General features: G+C 46.7%; 1 protein-coding gene across 1 annotated transcript; it reads right to left on the reverse strand.

The window, feature by feature from the left end:
• Nucleotides 1-211: 211 nt before the first annotated feature.
• Nucleotides 212-25,922, reverse strand: LOC141949309 (exocyst complex component 1-like). Its single transcript, XM_074882763.1, has 15 exons — nt 25,806-25,922; nt 24,698-24,883; nt 23,207-23,334; nt 18,974-19,133; nt 17,994-18,187; nt 13,423-13,650; nt 11,749-11,881; nt 10,499-10,608; nt 9,204-9,353; nt 8,819-8,912; nt 2,907-3,025; nt 2,568-2,678; nt 2,146-2,216; nt 1,300-1,540; nt 212-480 (listed from the first exon to the last, which is right to left on the reverse strand). The coding sequence occupies exons 2-15, from the start codon at nt 24,819-24,821 to the stop codon at nt 226-228; spliced, it is 2,118 nt and encodes a 705-aa protein (XP_074738864.1). The 5' UTR covers nt 24,822-24,883; nt 25,806-25,922; the 3' UTR covers nt 212-225.

Below are 25,922 nucleotides of genomic sequence, written 5' to 3' on the forward strand. Positions count from 1 at the left end.
TCAAAGCTAAGGCTGACATTAGATTCAAAGTTAAGCACATGTGTCTCAGCCCTGTCACAACTGGGACCGTTCCAGTGTGGCAGACACCGTACACCTGGCATGCCACGCTCTCTGAATTTGTCTGATGTTCCCAGGCTCTTGCTGAGTGAAGGGAGTTTCAGCTCTCAGCAGTGCCCAGGAGGCAGGTAGCCAGCACATACCCTGTTCTGGTGGTTCAGCTGATTGCTAGAAACTCTTGAAGCTGCAGCTATACATTTTCCTGTCTGATGCATCCAGCCACCAGCCTTTGTACTCACTGCTGCTGAAGACACTGACGGCCAGCCTGAGATGTGCTTTGTCCAGCTCCCCTCTCCGCCGAGCTGTCCTGAACACCTCCTCTGAGAAGCTCACAAACTCCTCAAAACGGTTCACAGAGGGCAGGATCCCACCTTTCATCTTGCTGGGCATCTTTGTCTCCTCAATCTCTTTGCACAAGGTCCCCTGGCAACAACACACAAGACGCGGCACTCTCAGATCTGACATGGCCCCAGCCTCATTTTATGGTGCACTAAGGCACAGGCCAAAAAACAAGCAAAGTAATCATTTGTGTGTACCACTTTCTCTATTTACAATATCTTCTATGGGAAGATATATGATCTTCTTTGTTTGAGGCTGGATGTGAATCTACGCTAGCTGCTCTCCTGGACCTGGTGTACCTGGTCTCCCAGGCTATGTGGTTCTTTGCCCAGACACAGCGCTGCAATCTCCCCAGGCAGACACCCACAGCTCCTAGGACAGAGGTGTTCACCACTGCCACTTCATGCACTCCTCAGGCTGGTTTATGAGCAGACTTGCTGCTCCAGGTCTTAGCACAGACACAGCTGATGTCAACATGAGGCCTCAGTGGACTCAGGGACAGGTTTCTTGGCCAATTCTGATGGACTGTCACCCCCTCCCCTGCCACAATCCCCTCCCTGCTTCTTGGGCCTGGAGGCCAGCAGGAGAACAGGAGAGCCATCTGACATGCTGCCATCACTCCCACAGCCTCCCAGTACTCTACATGGGGGAAACCCCTTTGGTTTGGCCATCCTGGTAAGAGGAGGCACAGATGGCTCTTAGGTTTATTGTGTCCCACCTCCCTCACACAGACACAATCGTTGATGCCATGAGGGTCTAGTCCTCCCAAAACCAAAGAGTCCGATCCCTGTCTGATATGAACCAGTACTGTCTTGAGTGAAGATCACGTTAGAAGTTTAGGAGATTGTGATGGAGGTCAAACATCACTCAAGTCTACTTGGGCTTACTGCAACTGACACTCACAATGCATTTGTTGAAGCTGCTCTTGGCCAGGAGCAGCATGTTGCCCAGAACACTGTTGAGGAACGATGAGGGGAGAGCTGAGGAAGACCCCCACATCTCAAAGATGGAGTCATTCAAGGTAACCAGGACCTGCAAGCAGCCGAATGGGTGGACCTTATTGCAAACATCTAGAAATCCTCTCAGCTCTGGTTCCAGGCAACTGAAGATCTCACTCAGCAGCCGAGTCGTAGGTTCTTCTAGTCTTAAAAAAAAAAAAAAGAAAAAAAAAGGTAAGCAATTAAATTGGGAAGGACACTAGCCCTGTGGCCAGCTGCAGAGGCAAGGACAAAGCTAAAGAAAGAATCAAAGCTGTCTGTATTGCAATGGAGCCTGTTTATGCTTGGGTCATCCTTCAACTCTACACCATCTTTGCTTGTAAAAGGACTTTGAAATGTCCTGTTTTGCCTGCCAAATGAAAAATTTTGGTGTTTTTATGCTGACATTTTTAATAAGATTTCTGTTCTACAGTATATTTTCACTTTATGACATTGCTAATAAGGAAATAAAACTGATCAAACCATAGGGGTTTCCATGAAACATAAACCTCACTTTCTGATCCACCCTGAAGCAGAGCCGCTGTGCTGGGGAGAGGCAGAAACAGTAGGCTCTTTTCAGTCTCTCTGCATGCCCAGCTATGATGCCTCCTGGGTTTTTGCTATCCAGGGTGCAAATCTGAGACCACTTAGTCGGCAGCAGGATGGTCAAGAGTGAAAAACAATCCTCCATCATTTCCTCAGGCAGTCCCTGTAGGACACTCCAGACCATGCCCCTGTCAGAACAGCCAGCTGTATCTCATCACCCACTTACTGACTCCGAGGCTTGGTGCAAGGAGGGTCTTCTGGAGATGTTGTGCTTTCTCCTTCCTTAGTGGCAGATGCCTGAAAGAAAGAATGGAATGGAAATTATGATTTGTCTCCCCTCCCGCAAAGAGAGAAAACTTGATATCTGAGTTTCTGCCACCTCATATTGGAGTTCTGTGTTTAATGCTTAGAGATCCTGTGATTTTGCTGGAGCCATCCATTAAGTTCAAGTCAATTCTCCTCTGTCATCAGAGGTCTTAAGCTTCCCCACTACTGACACCACTGACAGTTACTAGAGGACAAGAGCCCAGGAGAGCTCAGGTATCTGATGGAGGTAAGCAGCCACCCTACTGTGCCTGCAGAGGCTTGTATCAAGCTGGAGGGAGGACCGGCAAATGGGACTGGAGAGGACATAGTCCTCACACTTACCTTCAGCACCTGCAGATCTGCAGCGTCGTGGCTTAGCTGGAAGAATTTCTCAATGAACTGCTGTTCCACAGTGCAAAGGGGTTGCAGCTCTCTCAGCACCTGCTCCAACATCTGCTTAGAAACCATCGGGCATGTTAGAAATGCCTTCTAGCACACACTGAGGACACTGGAGTAGATGTCCATGTCCACTTAAAGTGAAATATAAGCCAGGTCAGCCATGTAGAGCATTTCTGCTTCTGTTCCAGGGACACAGCACTAGAGAAAGGACCATGGGATGGGCTGCAGCACCGGCACAGTCACTGTGGGACACTAACCCTTTAGAAAACCTCAGCTCCTTACCTTGATGACATAGCCTTTGTCTGGTGTGTCCTCCTGGCCTTCTCTGCTCCCAGGGAGACTCCATCGAGACTGCTGCCTGCTCCCCATCGCCATCGGCTTCTCTAAACTTTCCTGAAGACCTGCATGGTATGTTGGTAGGTGATTAGACATCTCCATCCCTCTTGTCCTCTCCAGCTCCTTTCATCATTTTAACAGATTTAAATGTCTCTTTTTATGTCTGATCTTATGCATGAATTGGCCTTTTCCTGTTGGATTCAGATATATGGGGGATGCAGGTTTTGCTCTCATTTTTTAATCTGCCTTCTCACCTGCTGCACTCTCTTTTTTATTACTTTTTTTTTATTTCACTGTCTGTGATGCTTACCCCTTTGCATCTAGTGCTTAATACTAACTCTTAAGGACTGAGGAGGGAAAAAATCTAGGTGATAAGAGCATAAATCAGCAGAAATGCCTGCAAGTTTCAGGAAAAATATTTGTTGCTTAGTTTTGATAGTAAATTGCCATAAAACAATATCCAGGCAGGGGGGAAGGTTGGCTTTTTTCAAAAACTAGCCTTTTAAAATTATAAACATTCACCTGGAAATTAATATACTTTTCAAATATTACCATTTTTTACCACAGTGTTTTCACTGAGTGCTTGGCTTAAGTGGAAAAGTTGAAAAATTTCTTTGAAATGTGCATTAAAAAAATACTGTTATACTCACAGTAGGGAAACATCCATATCATTTTCTAATTAATTCTAAAAATTTATATCATTCCACTAATCCCAGAGGTCCTGGGTGAGTCAGGCCAGCTCTCTGTTTCTCATAACATCCAAAATATCCTTGTTTGATCCACTACCTGCAGGGCTTTTACCTTTGGAAAGGATTTGTCAGATGCCCTACATGTGGAGCTGGGATGAGAAATGACAGACAGCCCTGATGGCGACCTCAGCCTTGCTAAAACCATGGAGAAAATTAATGAGCTGCTTCATAACCTTTTTCCCACCCTTATGCAATGGGTGACGATAATTTCACTTGCTGGGAAGTGGCAAAACCAGGAAAAGATTATCTCCCCACAGCAAACAGGAAAGAATTTTACGAGCCTGTAAATTTTAATGTGGAAAGGGGAATAAGAAAATGAGGAGAAAAGACTTAATTATTGGCTCATAATTAATTATAAACAGCTTGGGTTTTGCCTTCTAAACTCTCCCGTAATACTGAAACAAGGCAATAAATCATCAGGTGGTATATTTAGAAGCAATTGACATAAATAATCCTTTATGAGGGCAGGGAATCAACCCTAAAAATTCACTGCCAGGGTAATCAGTAGAAAGAAAGAGGTATGGAGAGCTAGAGCAAGCCTGGGATATTTTAAAGCAAGGATGAGGGATGTTATCAGGCAAGTGTCCTTGCAGCCTGGGCTTTCATCCATGCAGCAGCTCACCCCAACGAGCAGCTGAGCAGGTGAAACGTCAGGGAAGACCTTGGATGAGGTTCCCGCAGAACTTCATCAAAGCCAAACCTTCCCTGCAAAACAGGCTGAGGCCAACCAATTTTGCAGAAAATATTTCAGCAGGAGTCTCTGAAGGTCCCCAGGAGCTGGGGGAAACTGTGCTTACGTTCAGTGCCCACTGCTGCCAAGCTCCTGCAGAAGGCCATGTGCATGCATGGCCAGGGTGCTGCCAACCCTGCATTATGTCCCTGAGCCAAGGAGACGTCAGCTTCAGCTCTGGAGGGAGGTGATGTGAGAGGAGATGTGCTGCTCTCCCTCCTACTTTGTCCCCAGGATGTCCAGAGGTGGACAGACAAATCTCAGTTGGTAGCACTGCCAGCCCTGAGGAAGGTGCCTTTCTGCAGCGTGGCTGGCAGAAGCGCTGTGGATACAACTTTCTAAAAATTCCCCCTATCACTAATTGCACTCTGCAGTGACATGGTGTGCTGCTCACATTAATGATGGGCTGAGCATCCCCAACCAAGCCTGGGCCTTCCTACCTGTCCCAGACCTCTTCTCACCACAGGGAGCAAAGCACGGTGCCAGCACACCCCAGCACCCACAAAACCAGTTTCATCTTGTCCTGGACATGGGAGCAACACCAGCAACAGGCAGACGCCTCTGGGTGATTTATAACAGTGCAATAACAGGCTTGTAGCCATCAAGGTGTCCTTCTAGTGCTGCAATGGTTTTCGCAGACACTGGATTTTCTCCTGGGATTTTAATTATTCCCATTTTATGGGACTCACATAGGCATTAAAGACAGACAAAGTACTGAAAGGAAATCACTGGTTTAACATTTACCAAAAGGGGATCAGGCAGACTGGCTGCAACACATGCCCTACACTATCTATTTTTTTATTTAACAAGTCCATTTTCATAAAGGTCCTCATTAATAGCCGTCTCTGCTCCTGCAATATCCCCCATTTTAATGGCTTTCTGAGCAGACCCAGCTGTTCTGTGGAGGAGACAAACTTAGGTGTTTTTATTTTCTATCACCCAGCAGAATTAAAGTCCCTTGCTCAGAGCCCATCAATCACTTTTCAAATAGGAACCAAGGCCTCTTTATCCTATACACAATCTTTGTTATTTCCTTCTGTTTGAATAAAAGCAATCACCCTTCTTCAGGAAATAGTGCTTGATCACATTATCTTATAAACCACAGATTGGAATTTGCTTCCCCACTGCTAATTCCCCAGGCTTGCTTGCTGTCAGTAAATTCATTACCTCTTATCAGGAATTCCAATTTTTAAGAAAGAAAGAGCACATTTCCCCAGGAAAAGCTGTGTCCAGGCATGGAGGAGAGGGGTGTGTGAGAGGAATGTTACCTTTTTTAACTATTTGTTTTACCCAGTGTGGCAGGTGAGGCAAACCATATGTCCCTCTCTGTCAGAGCTGAGTGTAGGAGCTGTATGGTGAGCCAGTCCCCGTGCGAGCGAGGCATAAGAGCTGGAAGCTGGAATCAAATTGGTCCTGACCAATTATCTCATTACAGCGACTGATTTATTTGTGCATGCACCCCTTCTTCCAAGGAGGGTGGGCAGTGTTGGACACTCATAAGGACAAGACCCAGCACCGGCTGTGTGGCAGCAGGGGGATGGCAAAGATGGAGAGCTACACGAACTGGCCGTGTCCTGTCCCAGTATGATACCACCAGCTCTGACAGCCGCCCTGGGGAGAGCTTTCCTCAGGCACTACATCTCTGGTGAGCTGAAAGGAAGCATGGGAACAGTCCTCTGCTTGGGGCCCTCCACCTGGGCCAATACACCCTCACGAGGTGTCATCAGCAGCCCATCATTGTGTGCTTGAACATAGGCATCCTCCCTGGTGTCCAGATTGCAGCAGCAGGGACTGCCAAAATGTTCAAAGGGTGGGTAGCCCAGAGCCAACAAGTGATGCATCAAGTGCTCCAGCCCTGCTGTGTCCCTGGCACCTCTGAGGAGGGCGGAGGACATTCAGGGAGAAAACGTGTGTTGTAACACCCCCATGGGAGAAGTGTCTTCCTATACAGTTCTCGTGAAATTATATCCTTTTTCAGAAAGTCCATATCTCAGTATTATCCTGCGATTATTATTACCACCTCATTCTATTTTCCTGTTATCTGCTTGCTATAGGCTTTCCTGAGTCCTCCAGCATCAGTGACAGCTTGTAGCAACAAGTACAGCAGGTTAATGGCATTACACACAAGTTATTTGCCTGTTACCTTGTTTTCAAATTACAAGGAGAGTAATAATGTCCTGCTGACTTTCCCTACACAACTTATTTTTTGATCTTTTTTATCATGTCACTACTTTTCTGCTGGAACTAGCAGAGAGATTTTGATCCCCATTTTTCCCTCTCTTGGCTCCATAGTTTGGCAAATCATTCTGACATGGAAAAATGTGTTTCTGGTGACTATAAAAATATTTTCTGGAGGTGTTCACTTTCTTCATTTCTAGCAAAAATTCAAAAAGGAATATTCTAATTAAGTATCTGAGCTTCTACTGTCTCTTCCTTCAAAGGGGATAAATTTTTGAAAATGACAAATAGTGGAGAGAAAAAGCCCAAGCGTTCTTCTTTTTCCACTCCTTTCCAGTGACAAAAGACTATTTAAGTGAAATTTTCTTTCTTTCTTTTCAGGACTTGGGTGCTCTGTTGCATGTACACTGCCAGCACTGTCTGTCCTGGTTTGGTCCCGTGGTCTTGAGGTCCCCTGTTTTCCTGGTATGTGTGGCTGAGTGTCTTTCCCAGGGGAACTGGCACTGGGCGGGGAGGAGCTGGAAGCGGTGGTGGGTGTGTTGAGATACAGCTGTGATGCACACCCAAAACCAGGAGCTGAGACATGCTCCTGTGTCCCTCTCCTCAGGCACAGCTGCCAGCATCTGGCAGTTGCAGTCTGCTGCTGTTGGCCCACCCTGGACTGGGACTGACTGAGGCAGTACTGGGAGTGCAGTAAGGGGATGAGCAGACCCAGCACTCAGGTCCACTTGTGCTTCTCAGTGCTGTGCCCCTTCACTTCTGTGAGGTGGGAGCTGCTGTAGCTGCCGTGATGCAGAACAAAGTGATGCTGAGTGCTCCCACCCAGAGTGATATAGGGCCAGGCAACAGTACAAAACTTGGGACACGGAGGAAGCTTCTTCTGTCACCTCAGCATGGGAAACACTGCCAGCAGAAGCAATGTCCTGTTCCCACTCATGTGCAAGTTGCTGCTAGCATAGGCTTTCTCTGTCCCTGCTTGAGACTCACCAGATTCTTCACAGATCCACTGAGCAGGAAGGAGATTACAGCAAAACACGCAGATATTCGCCCTTCCCTTTATGGCCAATTCTGAAACTGAGGGAAAGGGCCCTGGAAGGCTACAGAAGTGGAAATCACGTGCAGTGATCTGATCCTGCAGCCTCAGGGTAGCTCCCTCCAGATGCCCATGGCCCAGGCTCCCTAACAATCCCTTGTACCCCACAAGAATGTCATGGACTTCATCCCAGAAGACAAAGGTTGGGCAAATATCAGGGCAGTTGGGTCAGCTGGACAGAGGCTGTTGGTACAATCATTGCTGTGGGGTCAGCACAGCAAGTACAGAAAGGCAGAGCCCTTCACCACGTTCCTACTGCCACCAGCCTCATTTCCTTCCCTAGGTTTGTCCTCTGGCTCTGGGGTCTGGACACAAGTGATTAAGTAGGTGCAGAGCTGGAAGAAGCTGGGCTCGCACTCTGATAGACTAAACACACCATGTGAAGTGGTTTCTGACATTCAAGCTGGGCCAAGCTGGCATGGAACTTTCCATTACAGTGCTTTGTTTTGCTGAAGGAAAATGTGACTTCTGCACAATCAGAAACTTCCAGAGGAGACAGATCAGTTTCTCTTTTTATCTTCAGAAACACCTGACTGGAATATTTTGAGTCAGATGCGGTGATTTCTGTTGAAATGATCACCTTGGGACAACACAGCCCCACAGTCAGCTCACTATGAAATCATTCTGCTCTCACAAATATTGCTATGAATACACTCGTGTCTTCAGGGACAGGCTTGGTGCCATCTCTTTACAGGGAAAAGAGTTTCTGAGGAGTCTGTGACCAGCTCCGCTTGCAGGAAATATGGACCAGGCATTAGCCAGGCAGTCCCACATCCCCATCTCTTACAGCTCCTCAGGACACAATCTCAGCCACCCATGCATCAGTTCTGAGTCCTGCAGAGGGAAGGTACACACAAGCTACAGCTCTGACAAGCAGCTAAACAAAACTGAATACACAGAGCCAAGGCTCACCCAAACACTGCCTGGTGTAAAGCAGAGTCAGCTTTGTCACGTGCTGCCAACTGCAGACAAAGTCCATGGAGGAGAAAGTAAATTCATGGCACAAAATCTGGGGAAGACACCTGTGATAGAGGATGATTGCTGTGTTCCCTACTTGCAAATAAATCACTGCTCAGCAGCACAAAGGTCATATTTGCAAATCACTCACTTCCTTTTCTTCTTCCTAACAAGAAGGTTTTGGCTTGTTCAAAAAAGGCTTTGATTTCCCGGTCATAGAGTCTGCTGAGCTTCTGGGCATAAACCTGGAAAGTAGAGAAACAGCCAGATGAAAGCAAAAAGACCAAATTTTATCATTTCAGACCTTTTCCTTCAACACAATGTCTACCACTGAGTCCCAGACTGCTTTCTGTCAAGCACAGTGGCCCAACATCATGTGGCCAAGTTGGCTAGGTGCTCTCCTAGAAGGGCCAAATGCTGGAAGCTTGTGGGTGGTATGGGTCTGGTGAAACCAAGCTCTCATCATGAATTAACTAGTTTGACTAATCTGTTCCTGGCGAATGGTTTGCAATATTTGTTCAGGATTTCAGCCATACCTTGGGGAGATCACAGAACAGAACTGGGTTGGCATTCCTCAGCCAGGCCATGAGCGGGGTATAGGGCACCAGTTCCTCATGGTGGAGTCCATGGCTTGGTGCAGATAGCTTGTCAATAGGCTGACCAAGAGCAGAGACCTGAGCATTCCCCTAAAGCAGCAGAAACAGCAGAAAGAGTCAAATAAAACATATCCTTGAAAAGTTCTGTGAAATAATTGCTTCATAATTGCCCTTGAATTTCCAGTTCTGAATATGTTGGATTTAAAGGGCAAAGCGGAGCATGCATGATCACTTTGAACTCTAGCTTTAATCCCATGTCCTGGGAACAATTCTGAGCCCAGAGGAATGAGCTGGCCCATCAGTAATATGTGGGATACTCCAGCTAAGCACAGCGGTCAGGAGAAGACACAGATGAAAAGCTCATTTTTTGGGAGCATGCTGGAATTGTCCCTCCAAGCACTGAGAGGTGGCTATGCCTCAGGGGGGTGGGATGCAGTGGAGAGGAAGGATGCTTCATAGTTGATGCAGCCCATCTGCCAGGGTCTGGCAGAGCTGGGACACCGCACCCACAGAGTCAGTCGTGTAGGTGGGACAGGAGCTCAGCAGGTTCAGAGCAGGTGCTGGTGGAGCAGCTTGCTCAGGGATGTGTCCAGTCAAGGTCTGAAAATCTCCAAGGATGGAGATCCCACAGTTCTCTCGCAGTTCCCTGTTAGTCACATCCCTTCCCAGAGTCAATGCTTGAAAGTAAATGCTAAAGATTTAAGAAAATAACGCAAGGATTTGTGAGTTTCTCCTTTTCTCTTCATTAAATGAAATCTAGAAGAGTAACATTTTCCTTTCTGATTTCTGCCCACAGAGATATTGTCCACCATATCTTTTAAATTGCAAGACAAGCACTTGAAAATGTTAATCAAAGGATCAAAGGATTGGCTTTTATCCTGGGATTTTGTGTTACAGACGAACAACCACCCTCCCCAAAGTTAAACAAGAAAATCTAAAGCAAAACTCTTCAGGCCTAAGCAGTCTTTAAAATGACCAGAGGATTAATGACTATCACAGGAGGGAACCTGATAGCCTGATAGACACAGAATTGTGCTGAATTTCTTCTACATGCCTGCAAAACTAACCAGAGGGCTAGGAGGCAATGGCAAGGTGAAGGTATGTAAAAGACCTCTTTGGGGAGACACTTTTGGAAAATCCTCTTATGGTGGCATCCCCTATACTGCTGGTACCATTTTACCAGAATATTCAAATCTGTCAGGATTTTGAGCTGCCACGTGAAGAACAAAGCCCACCTGCAGCTCGAAGATGCTTGTAATGTGACTGATGAAAGAGCTTTCGAAGTTCTGCTTAAGTGTTTCAAACATGATCAGTTGCTCAGCCACAGACTGCAGTTTCCGGTAACCTTGAGGAAAAAAAAGAGAGGCTATCATGATACTGAGTGGCACAAGCCGTGGTGGCTGAGGACCAGCATTGCTCATCACACTGGAAAATAAGACAGGTCTTCAAGGAGTAACTTCTGGGGTAAATACTACCATGCAAAAGCCAACAAAGGGGAAAAGATTTGCTGTGTTACCAAGCAAATACAGACAGGGAGGGAGTTTAAAGTAAAAAACCAAATAATTGCAAAGCATCCGTCACTCTGACCGTGGCCAAGGACAAACACCCAGTCTCTTCATAAGGAAAACATGGGGTTTCATGCCAGGATCAAGTCCCTGTACACCAGCAGGTCTCCAGCAACACCCACAGTGGATACTGCTAAAATGAATTATCATTTTTCCATGCTCAAGTACAGACAACTGGGTTGCCCCAAGAGATCACAATTTCTAAACATGCCTTTCCACCAGTTCCTTTCCAAACTATAAGAGGTGTTGTATACAGATGGCAGACCACAATGTCTTATATCCAGGTATTTAGAAGAATTGTATACATGCTTGCCATAAGCCTGCCTCGACTCTAATGTAAACTGGGCCAGCCGGTGCCTGAGTCCAGAGGCGCCTGCAGACCTGCCTGTGGTGTGTGGATGCCCCAGCTTGGCCATTTGCAGCATGAATTGGATTTCTCTAGGAACGGAGCCAATCACCTCCCCAGCAACTTTTCTCCATGGATGTTCAGGGGTAATGTTACATTGGCTTTCCCAGCCCTGCTTGAGTGTGCTCCTAGGTGAAGCTGCTAGGCCTTTGAAAGCATCAGCAATATCTCCAGAAGAAAGCCTGTTTCCCCAGCTCGCAGCTTCAGGTGCACTGCAGGGAAATAGTGTTTGTAGCTCTGCACCTTACACCCCAGGTGCCCCTTGGTCAGTGCTGCTACTTAGCTTCCCAAATACATGCCTGCCTTCTATTTCTTTCCTACTTTGCCCAGGCAGCCTGCAGGGCTGCCCAGCAAGTGTGTGAGCTAATTTCTGGGATCACCCCCTGCAGCTTCAGCGGTTCAGGGGCATCTGCAGAGGATGGACAGAACAAAGTGGTGCTGGGTGTGCAGCACAGGTTGTGGATGAGATAGTGGCTCTGCTGTCTGCAGACATAAATCTCTGCTCTCTACTCACTGGGCTGTACCTGGATGTTCATGCAGGCAGATAAAGCTTCTGCTGCAGCAATGCAGGCTTTCACTCTGCTGGGACTGGAAAGATCTGCCTGGCTCAGGGCATCACAGTGTTCCCTGCTGAGGCTGAGGTGGGTCTAAAAAAAAAGGCAGAAGAGAACAGGTACAAGCACAGCCAGCTTCTCATCCCTTCTCATCCCACCCAGAAGGCTGCTGGCTTGAAATAGCCAAGTGCTACCTTCAGCTGCCAGGCTGCATGTGTCCCTCAAGAAGACCATGCTGCTCTATCCCCACCAAAAACAAAGATCTGCACAATAACAACTGCAGCTGTCACCACAGAAGACCTGGCAAACCTCAGCATAAGTTTGCAAAGGACTGGCACCTCTGGGATCTCTCCTGGCAACAAAGTGGTGGGGAAGAGAAAGAAAAAGCTAAGGAAACTGCAACTTGAGTTACTCAGAACTGAAAAGGTCAATGGCATAGAGGTAAGCAGTGGAAGTGAGGATTAGCTGTGCTATTACAGCACAGTTCTTGTATTTATGGCATGTTATGTTTGTAAATAATTTGCTTTCCCATATTTTCAGAGCTCATCAACAGTCTTTCCACTGGCTGTGCTGTCCCCTGCCCCGGTGTCTCTGTGGCTACGAGGTGCTGCAAAGAAAAGCTCCTTACTCCACAATGGGTGCGGAGACAGGCTGATGTGCACAAAGTCCACAGCTGATGACAGATATTGACTTAACAGTTGTTACCTTCAAGGGTGGGAAAAAGAAAAAAAAAAAAAATAAAAAAGAAAGCAAAGGAGAGAAGAGGAATGGGCAAACTCCCATCAGTGGGAAGTGGAAAGAGATGCAACAGGGTCCCTGGACAAGCAGCCTCTCCAGGGCAACAGGGAGTCTCCAGAATGCTTTTCTGATGGTAGATGTATAGTTTGCCTCCGTACCCACTCAAAGTCCCCAGAGGTATCTCTGCCTGTGAGGTTATCGGTGCTGATGGGAGCACGATTTGACCAGGGGTGGGTGCTTCATTCTCTGGCTCTAATTGCTTGTTAAGTACTGTGTTTGCATATTCCTGGGTTATGATTACTGGCTACTGAAATGACTATTATCTACTAATGAGAGCTGGTTTTCCCTAGTACAAAGATATAAACTGAAAGCTACTAAGTGAAGGGAAGAAGAAAGCAGCTACCCTCAGTGGCAATTGCTTCCCACAAAACAGACATAGGTATGTCTGAAACTTGAAAACACAAGGCTGGGAGGATTACAGTGCTTTGGATGCAAGGGTAAAAACACTGCTCCAGCAGCCTCTGAGCATGTAAGAAGGTCCCAAAGCTGACAGTGAAAGGCAAACCACAGCATCTCAAGTGAAATGCTACAGAGCTGCATTCAGAAGGTCCTTGGCATTACATAATTTGAGGCTCATCTTGACCATGAAAAGAACTTTTAGGGACCCCTCTTACAGCCCTGGACCACAGTGAGGGTACTGCTGGTCTACCTGTAGTCCATCCCAGCTGTGTGGTCATCATTATATTATCAAGACAACAAAGTCCCTCATTTCTAGGCCAGAGAAGCTCTTTAGCCTTTGCAGACAGATAACAGTTTTCAGAGTGTTTGAGGCTCACTGAATGTTTTTTCTAATACATTCAACAGGCTGAAGATTTATGTCTTTGAAATCTACACACCGTGAGAAAGAGGATCTCATCCATCAGCCTTGTCTTGTTGGAAATGATGCAGTGTAGCAAGGAGTTTTCCTGGTGGATGTGGTCCATCTGCTGCTTCACACTTCCCAGTAACTCATCATAGATCTGCAAGGTCTCCTCCACTCTGGCCACCTCTACCAGGGCCTCATCAATGGAGCTCATCAGCTGTGTCACCTGCTTCTCAGAAGATATAATGGCTCTAAGGTTGGCCTGTGAAATGGAGAAACAGACGTCTTCAGCACTGTAGCAGGGACTGATCACCACCATCTCAGAGTCAAATATCCTCACCTTCACTGTCCCAAGTCAAAGCAGAGACCCTGTCATTATAACATGCAAGATACTGTTATAATTGCAGCTGTCCTGCATCACTACCTGCACAAGGTCGATGTCTTATCTTTGCACTTGGCTCAACTTTACATCAGCAACCATCTGCAAGTCCCAGGTACCAAGGCAGAACAAAACCCCTCCCTGAGCAAGGTGTATGCTCAGAGGACTTTCATCTGTCACAGCAAAGAGGTTACTGTGGAGTCGCCGGGCAAATCCGACCATGAGCAGAGTACAGTCTGTAGGTTTGGAGAGGGTACCAAGCCCTGCTGGTTTCTGCACCCCAGTTTTCCCTCTGTGCACTAGAAAAGTCCCAAATGGACACTGCATGGAGTCTCCAACCCTCTATCGTCAGAACTGGTGAAGTCCCCTGAGGACTTGGGTGTCCATCCCACACTGTTTGTAAGGAAACATGCCAGCTTTGAGGTACTGGCCATTTCTGGCTGGTTCTAACACATTTATGTAGGCTATGGCCAAGCCAACTGCCTGTCGCAGCATGTTTAGCACAGCTCCGGGCATTGCCACTGCTGCCAGGGTGTTACCCAGCTGAGCTGCTCTGGCAGTGGAATTAATAAACAGTTAAATCATGCATGAAACATGCACATATATATGTCTCTAATATGGAAACTGAAGGCACAATTTGCCTAGGGAAGTCTCAGGCATTTGTTTTGATGGGTGGTAGAGATATAACGGCGTGTTAATCGCTGCTGACAAGCTCTGCTAGAGATTAACTGCTTCCAAATGTTAATTGTATCGTTTTCAGGGCCTATGTACCATGCGGGATATCAAAGAAAACAATCAATAGACAGGGGCCTGGGAGGCGTGAGTCTTCCAGACTGCTATTTTTCTCTCCATCAATAAAGCTTTTAAAGAAGTTTGTCTTTTCTGATATCTGAATTATCTGATGTCTTTTTCATTAAAGGAAGAACAACAGAAGCATATGCACCTCCCAGTATGCCCCACACTCAGCTCGCCAGTAGGAAACAATAGGAGGAAGAGAAGCAAAGTCTTCTCAACCCAAGTCAGGTTACCGTGGCTTGGACCTACCCTGTGCTCTGAATTAAGAATGTGTCTGAAAGCACAGCCGATGCTAGGCACCTACAATCCCTGTGTTAAGGACCTTCTTTTCTTCAAGCTCCACTTGCACTGCTACTGGGATAAAGATGAGCTGCGCAGAGGTACTCCTGAAATGTGTGAGAGCCAGTTTGCAGCACACACCTGGACCAAGCAGCTTCGGTCCCACTGGCAAAGCATGGATCACACTCTCCTGTTACAAATGTAGTGTTGTTTTAGGAAAGTGTGGAGAAAGGACTGTGGGGAATGGCTTCAGATGTAGACAGATCCACAAAGGATCTGGAAAGGTCGGAGGAATTCTGTAGAAAAGAAGAGCCTGATATCATAGCAAACACAGCAAAGCATCTCTATCAAAGGGTAGAGATGAAACTACCCCACTGCAAAGTGATGCAGCTTTCCCATGGAGAGCCCAGTGATGGCAGGGAAGAAGGAAGTTTCACTTGCCAGCAGGCTCAGCAGTTGGATTTAAAGTGGGGCTTGCTAACACACGCAGATGCTTACCTCCAAAAACACCAACAATGCTACATGAATGCTCCTTTCGCCTGGAGCCCAACCAGCCTACACAGGCAGGCACGAGGGACCTGGGCAGGAGCAAACAGCCTCGCTCCCAGACTGCTGCTTTCCAGCCGCACACCAGGGACCCCAGCCCATGGCTATGGGCTCTGCACGGAGCTTCACATTTTATTAAATGCTCATAAATTACAGCCATAAACCTCCTGCAAGCCTGTCACTGCTTCAACTACAGATTGTCTTATTAGAGCTTAACAGACCCATGGGGGTTTGCCCAGAGCAAAGCATCACTGGTGACTCTGGCAGGGCAGCTGCTGGCAGAAAGGCCTCTCCAGAGAATCGCCTCTCCCGTAAGGGTAATAACTCTCCTGCTGAAGGTAGTACAAAGCTGCCAGGAGATGCCTGAGTTTCAGCAGGTGCTGTGATCCTGCAAGTACATAGGAATACCAATGTAAAAATCAGAACTTGCCACCTCCCAGGTGCCCTGACTGTGCTTTCCTTCCCTCCAAAGCAGATAAGCAGTTGCTTACTGTTGGTGCTGTGTTTCGTGATCCCCAGAAGAGATGGTTTAGCAGAGGGTGATTACTATTGTAAGAGGAGGACAAGGTGTTATCACTGGGATGCAGGAAAAAACATTTAAATATATGCATGTGCTAGTCTAACTTGCTGGTATTAATAACACTTAATATAATCGATTAAACCTTAGAAATAGAAACATCTCATTAATTAATTCCTATTAGCAATAAGTGACATTTTTCATTAGAGGGTATTAAAATAATATATTCAACAGCGCTTTTCATCACAAAGATCTTAACAGATATTTATTAGTTACTCTCATAGGGTGTTTTATAGCTGGGAAACAGAGTAACAAGTGCCTGCACAACTTGCCAAGAGCAAGCAGGAGCAGACCTCAGGAGTTTGGTCTTCCAGATTAACTACTAAGTTTCCAAATGTAGTAAGTCATATATATAAAAACACAAATTGGGAATCAGCAAATACTGAACCTGAAGGTTGAATTTAGGGTTTGTGGTTTCAGGTATGTTTTAGGATATTTCTTTTGGCTTATTTTTTTCCCTTTGTTCTTCAGTTACCTACCCATAAAATCGTAGCACCAGATATATTAGCATAAGATAAATGTTCGAAGCAGCTATCTCATTATGTTTCTCCAGCACTCAAAGAAATTATCCTCTGCAGAAATGCAATAAAATACAGAAACTCTAATAAAGTAAATAAAGCTCACTAGTCTGAAAATAATGTGTGCCTTCTCCACTGGCCCTTTCTACTACAGTTTATCTCTTACTTTTTATCTCCTTTCAGCTCTGTTCTTCCCTCTTTCTCCCAACTGCTGGTTTTCTTTCTGTAGGGATCATTGTTGGCCCTTTATTTTCTTCCAGGTATCCCTGCCTGTCAGCCCACCCTTTGTGCTCTTCATCACCCCCCACTTTTTACATGCACTTTCATCCCTTCCCTCCTTACTCAGCAGCCTTTATCCTTCCTACCCAACTCGCCTCTATTCTCCCCTTCCCAAGGTAACTAATGTGCTTGTGCTCAAGTTAAAAAAACAAAACAAAACAAAACAAAACCAAAAAAAACCCCAAACAACTGAAATAACAGGAATTTTTGATCTATCTGTGATAGCCCTCATGGCAACGTGTCAGGACCCATCCCCACTGCTTCTGTCTGTGGATTTGGCAGGAGCCTGGGGAGCAATCAGTGGCCCGAGGTGTCTGGCAGGCTAACCCTCCCTGTGAGACACCCAGCCATGTTTCCCCTTGAAAACATGAAGAAGGATTTGTTGTTAACCACATTTTCCCCTTGGGACAGTTCCTGTAAATCATTTCCAGATGAGGTTAAGGCTGTGGGACTGCTCAAGATTGCTGCTGACCACTGATCTGGCTGAAGGCACAGCTTGTGGACCTAGCAGTAGGAGCCAGAGGCAATGCCCTAAGACAAATTTCTTCTGCACAGGTGGCAACAGAAACGATGGTCCTAATTCACACTGCGTGGGACACAGAGACCTTCTGGACAATGCAAAGGAGAACCTAGATGTCCCCGGTCTCATCCACCTCCCTCAGCCAGCCCCAGAGCACCCCACTTCAATTTGCCCCATAGTTAGGCCCTTACAGTCAGTCTCTTACCCATCCCTGCACTGCCCCCAGAAATTATAATCTGTTGTCCATGTGCAGCTGGGGTCCGTATCCTTCCCTGCAACTGGGTCTGTGCCACTATTTTGTTTTACTCCTTTGCAAAACTGGGCTTCATCTGCCTCGAGTTGGTGAGTCATTGTGTTCATCGGAGAGACACCACCCAAGCCAATGTCTAAGGGTGGTTAAGCTCAGCATAAACAGATATTTGGTGCCTGGCTGCCAGGCTGCAGCTACTTGTTTAGCCCCTGCAAGGGACAGGCAGCTCCAGTACAGTGCACAGTGGGATGAACACTGACCCTCAAGAGGGGACCAGCAACGTCCTCCCGACTTGCATGTGAGATGCCTTTTGAGCTGAAGTAGCACAACACCAAGATGACTTTCTCTCCAGTCAAGTGCTCACAACAAACGAAGGAGCTGCCGATACCCAGAGGCTCAGTCCAGTGCCCTCCATGCCAGCCACCTTCTTTTCAGTTGAGTCACAGCCCTTGGCACCCTTACCTCATCCAACACATGGAGATCATTGCTCAGCTGCTCTGCAAAGGCCACAGAGTTGTTCACAAGGGGCTCGTACTCCTCCATCAGCTTCAACACATCAGCAGCTTCCTTTGGTGTCATCTCCTGGTACACACTGAGCTCCTCCTGGCTCTCAGCTTCCACAGTGTCCTTCCTGTCTTCTTGAGGCCTTTGTCTCCCTGCATGGGCAAGATGAGATGTAGAGATGGCCAAAGCCTTCTAGCTATGTCATTTTATTAGCTCTGCTAATATTAGCCCCAGGGGTCCCATTGAGTCCAAGTAACATGAGTCCAGTGGTCTCAGTCTGTTGGTCAGTTAGAATAAGATCACAGCATAGAGCAAAGAAAGCTGCACATGGGATAAAGGGTCAGTTTTGTAAGAGGGACAAAATGGACATTTGAAATTTAATTTGAGCTCTGGTTGCGTTTTTGTTTGCTAACCTCTCTGGGACTGTAATGTTGGGGAATGTTGATATGTTTGTTGTACAAAGCTGAGACAAATTTCAGAGATTAACAGGCTTCCTCTGACCAAAAATACTGACAGTCATGTGTTGTAGAGTAAAATATATTTTTATATCCATATATATCTGTATTTCTTGATATACTGCTGGGGAATGTTACCAGGCAGGCAACCAGTCTCCCCCTGGCCTATCAGGACCAACACTTTAATGCTCACCTGCCACAACCCAGAGTGCAGATAATGTCTCTGGAGATAAGATAAACTGCCCATCTATTTTTCTTCCCAGCATAATACTGTGTCTCCACAGCAAGGGTCAGTGGATAAATCAGGTGTCTGTGCCTCCAGATACAAAAACATGGATTCTCCTGTTTCCATCTCACTGGTGCCCACCTCTCCCATCATCTGCATTCACTGTTTGAAATTTATTCACCTCCTGTTCCTAAAGTGATGATAGTGATGATGCAAAAAACCCAAACCACTTCAAGTGTGACAAGGAAACTAATTACCTTCCACTGCACAGGAGGGGACATTCACAAATGTGATAGAGCTGGCGAAGAAGCGGTGGTTCAGCTTCCACAAGCATCTGATAAAGGTTTTCTTCTCCTCAAAGCTGCTAGCAGTCCACTTGTAAACCTTATCGAACTGCAGATCAAAATCCAGGCTTGCCTAGATGTCAACAGTTAATTACCACATCAATTAGATGCTACTTGCCACACTACATACACTCAGCACAGGTTTGCAGCACAGGTAGCAGGCACTGATGTGAAAACACCTTGCACACCAGGAGGAAAAACACCTCCTGGTTGAGGGAGGGAGGGAGATACATCTCTACACTGCAGCTTCAAGTTTTTGGTGGCCCCAGGAAACCACATTGTGAATGGAGACTAGCACAGGGTTTAGATGTTAGAGGAGAGAGCTCTGTCTGCACAGGCAGCTCAGTCCCTTCAACCAGTGGGGATGATTCTGACAGCTCCCTGAGACCATCTAGCAAGAAGTCTGCCTGAATGTGCTGGGAAGGTGACCCCAGGGAGACCAGTGCTACCGGCCACATCATGCCAATGACTAGACTGGTTTTGGTGGAGCTGCACAGGTATAGGCAGAGTCAGATCTGATGAAGGCTATTGCCCCCAGCATCCCCACAACACCTCATGTGATGGACACCAACTGTACCGTGTCCAGGGTAACTTTTGTCAGAAGTTTGATTTGAAGTCTTTCAATCAATGAATCCCCTGAAAAGCTCTGTATTTCCACGCTGACAGCAGGACATTCCTCTAGTTAACAGCAAATCCTTCTTTGTGTTTCTTTCCTGCAGATATAGACATCTCTCCCTGGACTTCTCCCGCTATCCCAGAGCAACTGGGTGGGATTTGAGAGGTATGTTCAAGGCACTTGGCATATAATCACAGGCATGACAAAAGCACTGAAAATAAAAGGATGCACAGCAATTCTGACCCTAGAAGTGGACACCAGGACACACATAGTGGGTCAGACCAAGCAACCAGTCCCAGTGTCCTGATCCACATGCTGATTTCTTTTCAGATTATATAAATCCCTCACTTTTTACTACAAGTTTTGGGGGATGAACGCTGATGAATTTTGACAGTGGCCAGTGACAGATGCTTGGGAGAAAAAGCATTCAAAGGGCAAGTCCAGACTTATATTGCCTTCAGGATTCCCTGCCAGCCTCCAGCAGCCCGTGATCTAGCAGCTCGTTGAGCCAGAGGTTGTATCCACAGCACTGTGTTTAACAGCCCTTGAAGGACCTACTGTCCCTGATTTCCTCTAATGGTCTTTTGAACTTACAGCGTTGGCTTCTACAGCATCCTGTGGCAATAAGCTCTGCAGTGTAATGATGTGCTGAATGAGAAAGCTTGAATCAACTGGAGTTAAGCATTTGGGGTGAGCCCAGCATCCACCCTGCCTCCCACTGCAGATATTCCCCTCTGCAATCCTCATTCAACCCAAAATCTCAAACCTCTCCTCACTCAAGTATTGGGAACACCCAGAGAAAATCCAGAAACAGGCTTCCACAAGCTCAGTCCCAAAGTCCCCCCAGCAGCACAGTGGTACCACACATGCTTCACCTGGCATATCCCAGCAGCCCCATTTCCTGTCAGGGGAAGGTCACCTGAGATAACAGGAGCATGGACTTGGCATTTCCCCATGTTGTTTTCATCTGTATAAGTGTCAATATCTCTACATCTAGCTATGCCCAAAGGATGTAGTCTCACGGAGGGGGAACTCCAGCCACAGGAGTCTTAGTTTTTGCCACTAAGCAATATACAGGTGTAGAGGAGAAGGGAGGCTGCTGAACTAGGAACATCCCACAGAAAGAAACTCCTTCCTGCACCAGCTCATTAGCTCTGTGGCGCAGCCTGATCTCATCTTCGGGAGAACTTAGAAGCCGCACTTATAATTATTGGTACTAATCATCATAACAGACACAGAGTTTATGAGGATTGACGCAGTCCTACGATGCTTTAAGGGTTGCTTTCTAAACACCTCGGAGCAATACATCACACCCCCGCATTGCTTTTCAGGCTCAGTAGCAGCCCCTGCAATGGCACAAAGCAGTGATGTCTGGGGGAGGAATTTACAGCGTGCGTGGTTTACAGCATGCCTTATGAGGAGCTATTAAAGCAGAGAGGCATCCGTTAATCGTTTCATAAATATTCATACTGTTTTGGTCAAGGGAGCTGTAGCTTTAAGCACCGCTGGACTTGCAGTGTCAGTACTTTGCTGGTGCCAAGGAACAGAGGGCTTCCTAGCACACCAGAGCAGACCTGACGATCAAGTCCTTGCTGTGTGTACTGAATATTGACTCACAAGCTGGGGTTTGGCTGTAGTCAGTACTATCCGCTAAGCAACAGAGGAGAGATCTTGTTTTGATTTCCATGGACCTGCCAAGCCATGCAACAGGGAGGGATGGTGCAGATTTGAGCACTGGGCTGCACCGGGGAGCTTGGCTTGTGCTGGGATCTCTGTGGTGGGACCTGAGAGATGTCAATACATCCTGGCTGCAGCCTACTGCTTCAGCCTCTCTTCTGCCTGGGGACTTTGTGCAGCAGCTTCAGCTGGTCAGTAGATCCCATTTTAGGAATGATATGGACAATTCTGGCTGCCCCCATTCAAGAAAGACCAATTCAGCCTGGAAGAGGCAAGGAAGAGGGCTCCAGGCCTGATGAAGAGAAGAGAGAAGTCAATGAAGAAGACTAAGAGGACAGTCTGCTTAGCCTGCCAGAAGGAAGGTTGATAGGGGAGGTGACTGCAATCTAAAAATATATCTGCAAAGGAAAAGAGATGTCTAACCTAAAGGACAGGCACGGCCCAAGCGCAAACAGGGATGATGTGGGTAGGAATACAGGCTGGGAGTCAGAAGGCTTTAGCCATTGGGACAACCAAGTTCTCTATTTGTCTCCCAGTAGGAGGGGGTTCAAAAATACAGCAATAGTTTAAGATAGAGTATTATCAGTTTATCTCATTGGGATGGCAAATGAGGGGGAAAGGACTGAAAATCCTGGAGGTATTTTCTAATCCTAACTCCTCAGAAGTCAAAGCAGTTTAGAAGATTTGGTGAAGCCAGGCTCATCTGCTAGAAGAAAGCTCAGGCAGGATGAAAGCATGTCTTTCCTTGTGTACAGGAAAATGTAACCCAGTTCAGTTCTACCCATAGGATCAAGATGCCCTGCAAACCTGCAATTGTAATTTTCCTTCCAGACATGCTGTGCAGATGTACTTTATTTGTCCTGGATGTAGAACTGGAAAGCTGTTCTTTTTCTCATTTATTTCTATGCTTGTGAAAACCCAGGCACCTAGCCAAAGCCCCTGGAACATTCACATTAATAAAAAAACTAATTATAACAACTTTAACAACACACTGCCAGCCCCAGCAGCAGAAAGGGAATATCTTGTCCATGCTTTCTTTCCCAAAAAACCTTAATGTCACCCTAAAAGCGCAGACTCACGCTGACTCCAGCTCTCTATAACCCTTCTTTCAGTAAATGCCTCCATTTAATCTTTAAATACCCTATGCAAATGTCTGTCAAGAAGCTTTGTCAACATGGATCGACAGATGGGCCTGACAATGTGTTCTGCAAATGCTGGAGACCTGACAAGAGCAGTGCTTTGCAGTCCATCTCTCCAGCCTCTGAGGGTTGCTGCAAAGAGCTTCAGGAAGCCCTCTACCTGAGGAATAAGGAGAGTTTGCCCACTGATTTTGATGGAAGCTGTGTCCATGCAGCAGTCACCCACTCACTGCTCACCCTGGTCAGGTATTTGGCCAGCTTGACATTTCCTAACTTAGAGAGGGATGACTCACGAGGGAGAAAATCACTCCAGCTTCAGCATCCTGGGCACAGGCATCTCCCTGAAGCAGATAAGGGAAATGAGAAGTCCAAAAGCACTGATGTAGGATGGTGGAACCATCCAGGGAGGGACCTCAGATCACCATACTCTAGGAAACAACTCTGAGGGAAGGCAGAGGACTTTTACATTTTTTTAATACTGGTTGTTTCCCCACAATAAGTATTATTCAGGCTGGTTCAGTCCTATATTAGAAACCACACCCCCCCCTACACACACACCCCCTGCTGTCCTTCCCAACATCTAAACATATGGGCTGAGTTCCAGAGGACCCAAATCCCCCTATGGACCCTGGCCCGTGTCTCTCTAGCTTCATATTCATCTCTCTCTCCCGTGATCAGTTCTGCCCTTTGCCACAGAAGGAAAATCAGTCCTACCTGATTGAGAGTCTTGCCATCTACCAGCTTCAGCTCTGCTAAAGGCCACCTGTAGGCTATCTTGTACTGCTCTCCTCGGTCTACCTTGACCTTCACCAGAAACGGCTGCATTGGCCTAAAGGTGTCCACTGAGGATGAGGGACAGGAAAAGAAAAAACAACCCACAATATTATTGTTAGCCCAGTACACAACAGTTCAGTGTGAGTGGACAGGTACAGATGGACACACAGACACTGATTTTGCATTGTGGCTCTATGTGCTACAGGGTTTTGACTGGCTTTTCTCTTCAATGAGTATTTATATATAAGAAGTTCTCTCTAGGGTCTAATCCAGAGTACTGTGAGGTCTGTGGAGGGATTCCAAATAATTTCAATGAGTTTTAAACCGGACTATTGTGCTCTGCACAAGCCACAAGTAATATTTCAGCAAGATCCAGATGTGATGGGAACAGGGCACCCTAATGCAGTAAGATTTATGATGGCTACATACCATACTGCTGGCCCTACAACAGGGTGCAAAAGCACTGCAGTGTTTGACTGATACCCATGCTAACATATCCCACCAAAAATCAATTCTAGTGCCAATTAGCTTACAGTCACCGCTTGGTTCATCTGGGAGGTGCTCACTGTACATCATTCTGGCTATTATAATCTAGATCTCCCATATCAGCTAGGTATCTCCAGAAAGCTGATATGGACAATTCCAGGGGTAACTCATGTATTTTAGATGCTCCTCATAGGGTGGCTACATCATCCCTTGGAGATATTCCTCCTGTCTTCCATTGACTACAGGGGGTTTTGAAGCACATCATTTACATCAAACACTATGGCTAAGGCTGTCAGAATTTAATACTGTAGTAGGTGACTATGCTGCCTAGAAGCTCATTGGCAGGAAAGTCTCTCCCCTGTAAGTTTGTCAAAAAAATCTACGCTAACAACTTCTCAGGAGTGATGGAACAACTAGAAAAGCATAGACCAAAGGAGATGGAAAATTTCCCAAAGCACTTACACCTTTGGATCCTAATCAAATAGCTACATACTCCTGAAATATCTGGGTACTGTTAAAACTTTCATCAAAAAAAACTATGGAGAGACAGAATGAGGCTGTAATGCTGTGTAATGTTAGAACGGTTTGTTGCTGACCTCTAATGACAGATTTGATGCAAATAGTAAAAAAAAAAAAATCTTACATTGGTGGAGGGAGCAATCCTGCAGACCCCAGATCTCTTTAGCCAGCTAAAGTTCATCTGACATTCAAAAGGAAACTTGTGATTTTATTGCCAGTTCTTGACATTCTGTACAGATGTGGCACAACTCCTATCTTTGGATCAAGATTTCCTTCATTTAATCTTAAAATATAGCATTCCAAATAGTGGTCCTGTCTCTTCTCCCAAATTAGGAAAAGAGCCATCAGAGACCAAACTCTGAGTCTGCAAGAAACCTTCCTGGGTTTGCAACTCAACCTGTCTCCCAGCCCCGCAAGGTTTCTCACCCACAACACAGAGAATGGACATCTTCTTCTTCTTCCCCGTCTTCCAGACACAAATGGTTTCCAGCAGCCTCTTTTTCTGTGGGTTGAACACATTTTTTTCCAGAGAGCTCCAAAGAGAAGCCATGGTGATACCCAAACACAACAAGAAGTGGTAGCTTGTGGTCACTGCAAGCTGCACAACACCTCCTGTGAAACAGAAACAGGCTGGAGAGATGATCCACAAGCAAGCTCCTGGCACACCAGTAAAATACATTACTCCCACACTGATTTTGTCTCTGTTGTCTTGCAGACAGCATGAGTGTTAAATAACTGGTGCAGACTTGAGGCCAGAAGGACCTTTTATAATCAGCTGGTTTGAATTCCTGCCCATTGCAAACAGGACATGCCAGTACATCCAGCCCAATAAGGCCACAATAAGACTTTCCTAATTTCTTCAAAAAACCCATTTTTTTTAGTTCCAACTCAGCTTAGTGTCTTGAGCAACAGGACCATGTCCACAGGCAGGTGAAACAGGTTAGCAGCTACAAGCAATCCATTGCCTGATTGTTTTTGTTGGCCCACACTGTTTCAGTGCTTACAACTCAAGAAATCACCCTCCTGGGTGACACAACGCAATGCTCAAGTTGAGCTGCTGTGCCCTGCAATCAGCATGGGATGGACATACATGACTGTGCAAGTCAGTGCTGCAAAACAAAGAAGCTCAACTCCACTTTTGGAGCTCAGCTGTGGGGCATCCTGCCCCTCGGACATCACCGGGGCTTTAGCTTAGCAGAAATGCATGGCAACCCTCCAAGGGCAGATCAACTTGCCAGGCCAGCTGCCTTGCCAACTTCATGCCACACTGAGCAGCCCAAGCATGCAGAGACACAACTCACTGAACCTGGGGGGATGCTGGAGCCTCACAGGAGTGCAAACAGAGCCCTGGCTGTGGAGGGGGCTCAGAGGAGCTCACAGGGTTGCAGTGTGGGCATGGAAGCAAAGGCAGGTGGCTTACTAAGACACATGCCTTGCAAGAGATGTTGTGCTAAGACCAAGACCATGTGGGGCTGCAAATGCACAGCCACTGTGACCTCCCTGACCACATTCTGCCACCACGGCCTGCACCCACCTTGCTGTGCCCTTGTGGTCTTCAAATCTCTCCTCTGTTTCCCTGGGCTGTGCTCTGCTTAGCAGCTCTCCCCACTCCAGCTGCAATTCCTTCCTCCTTGGCTGACAGCTCTGTGAT

Source organism: Strix uralensis, chromosome 13 (assembly GCF_047716275.1).
Source record: "Strix uralensis isolate ZFMK-TIS-50842 chromosome 13, bStrUra1, whole genome shotgun sequence".
Taxonomy (NCBI): domain Eukaryota; kingdom Metazoa; phylum Chordata; class Aves; order Strigiformes; family Strigidae; genus Strix; species Strix uralensis.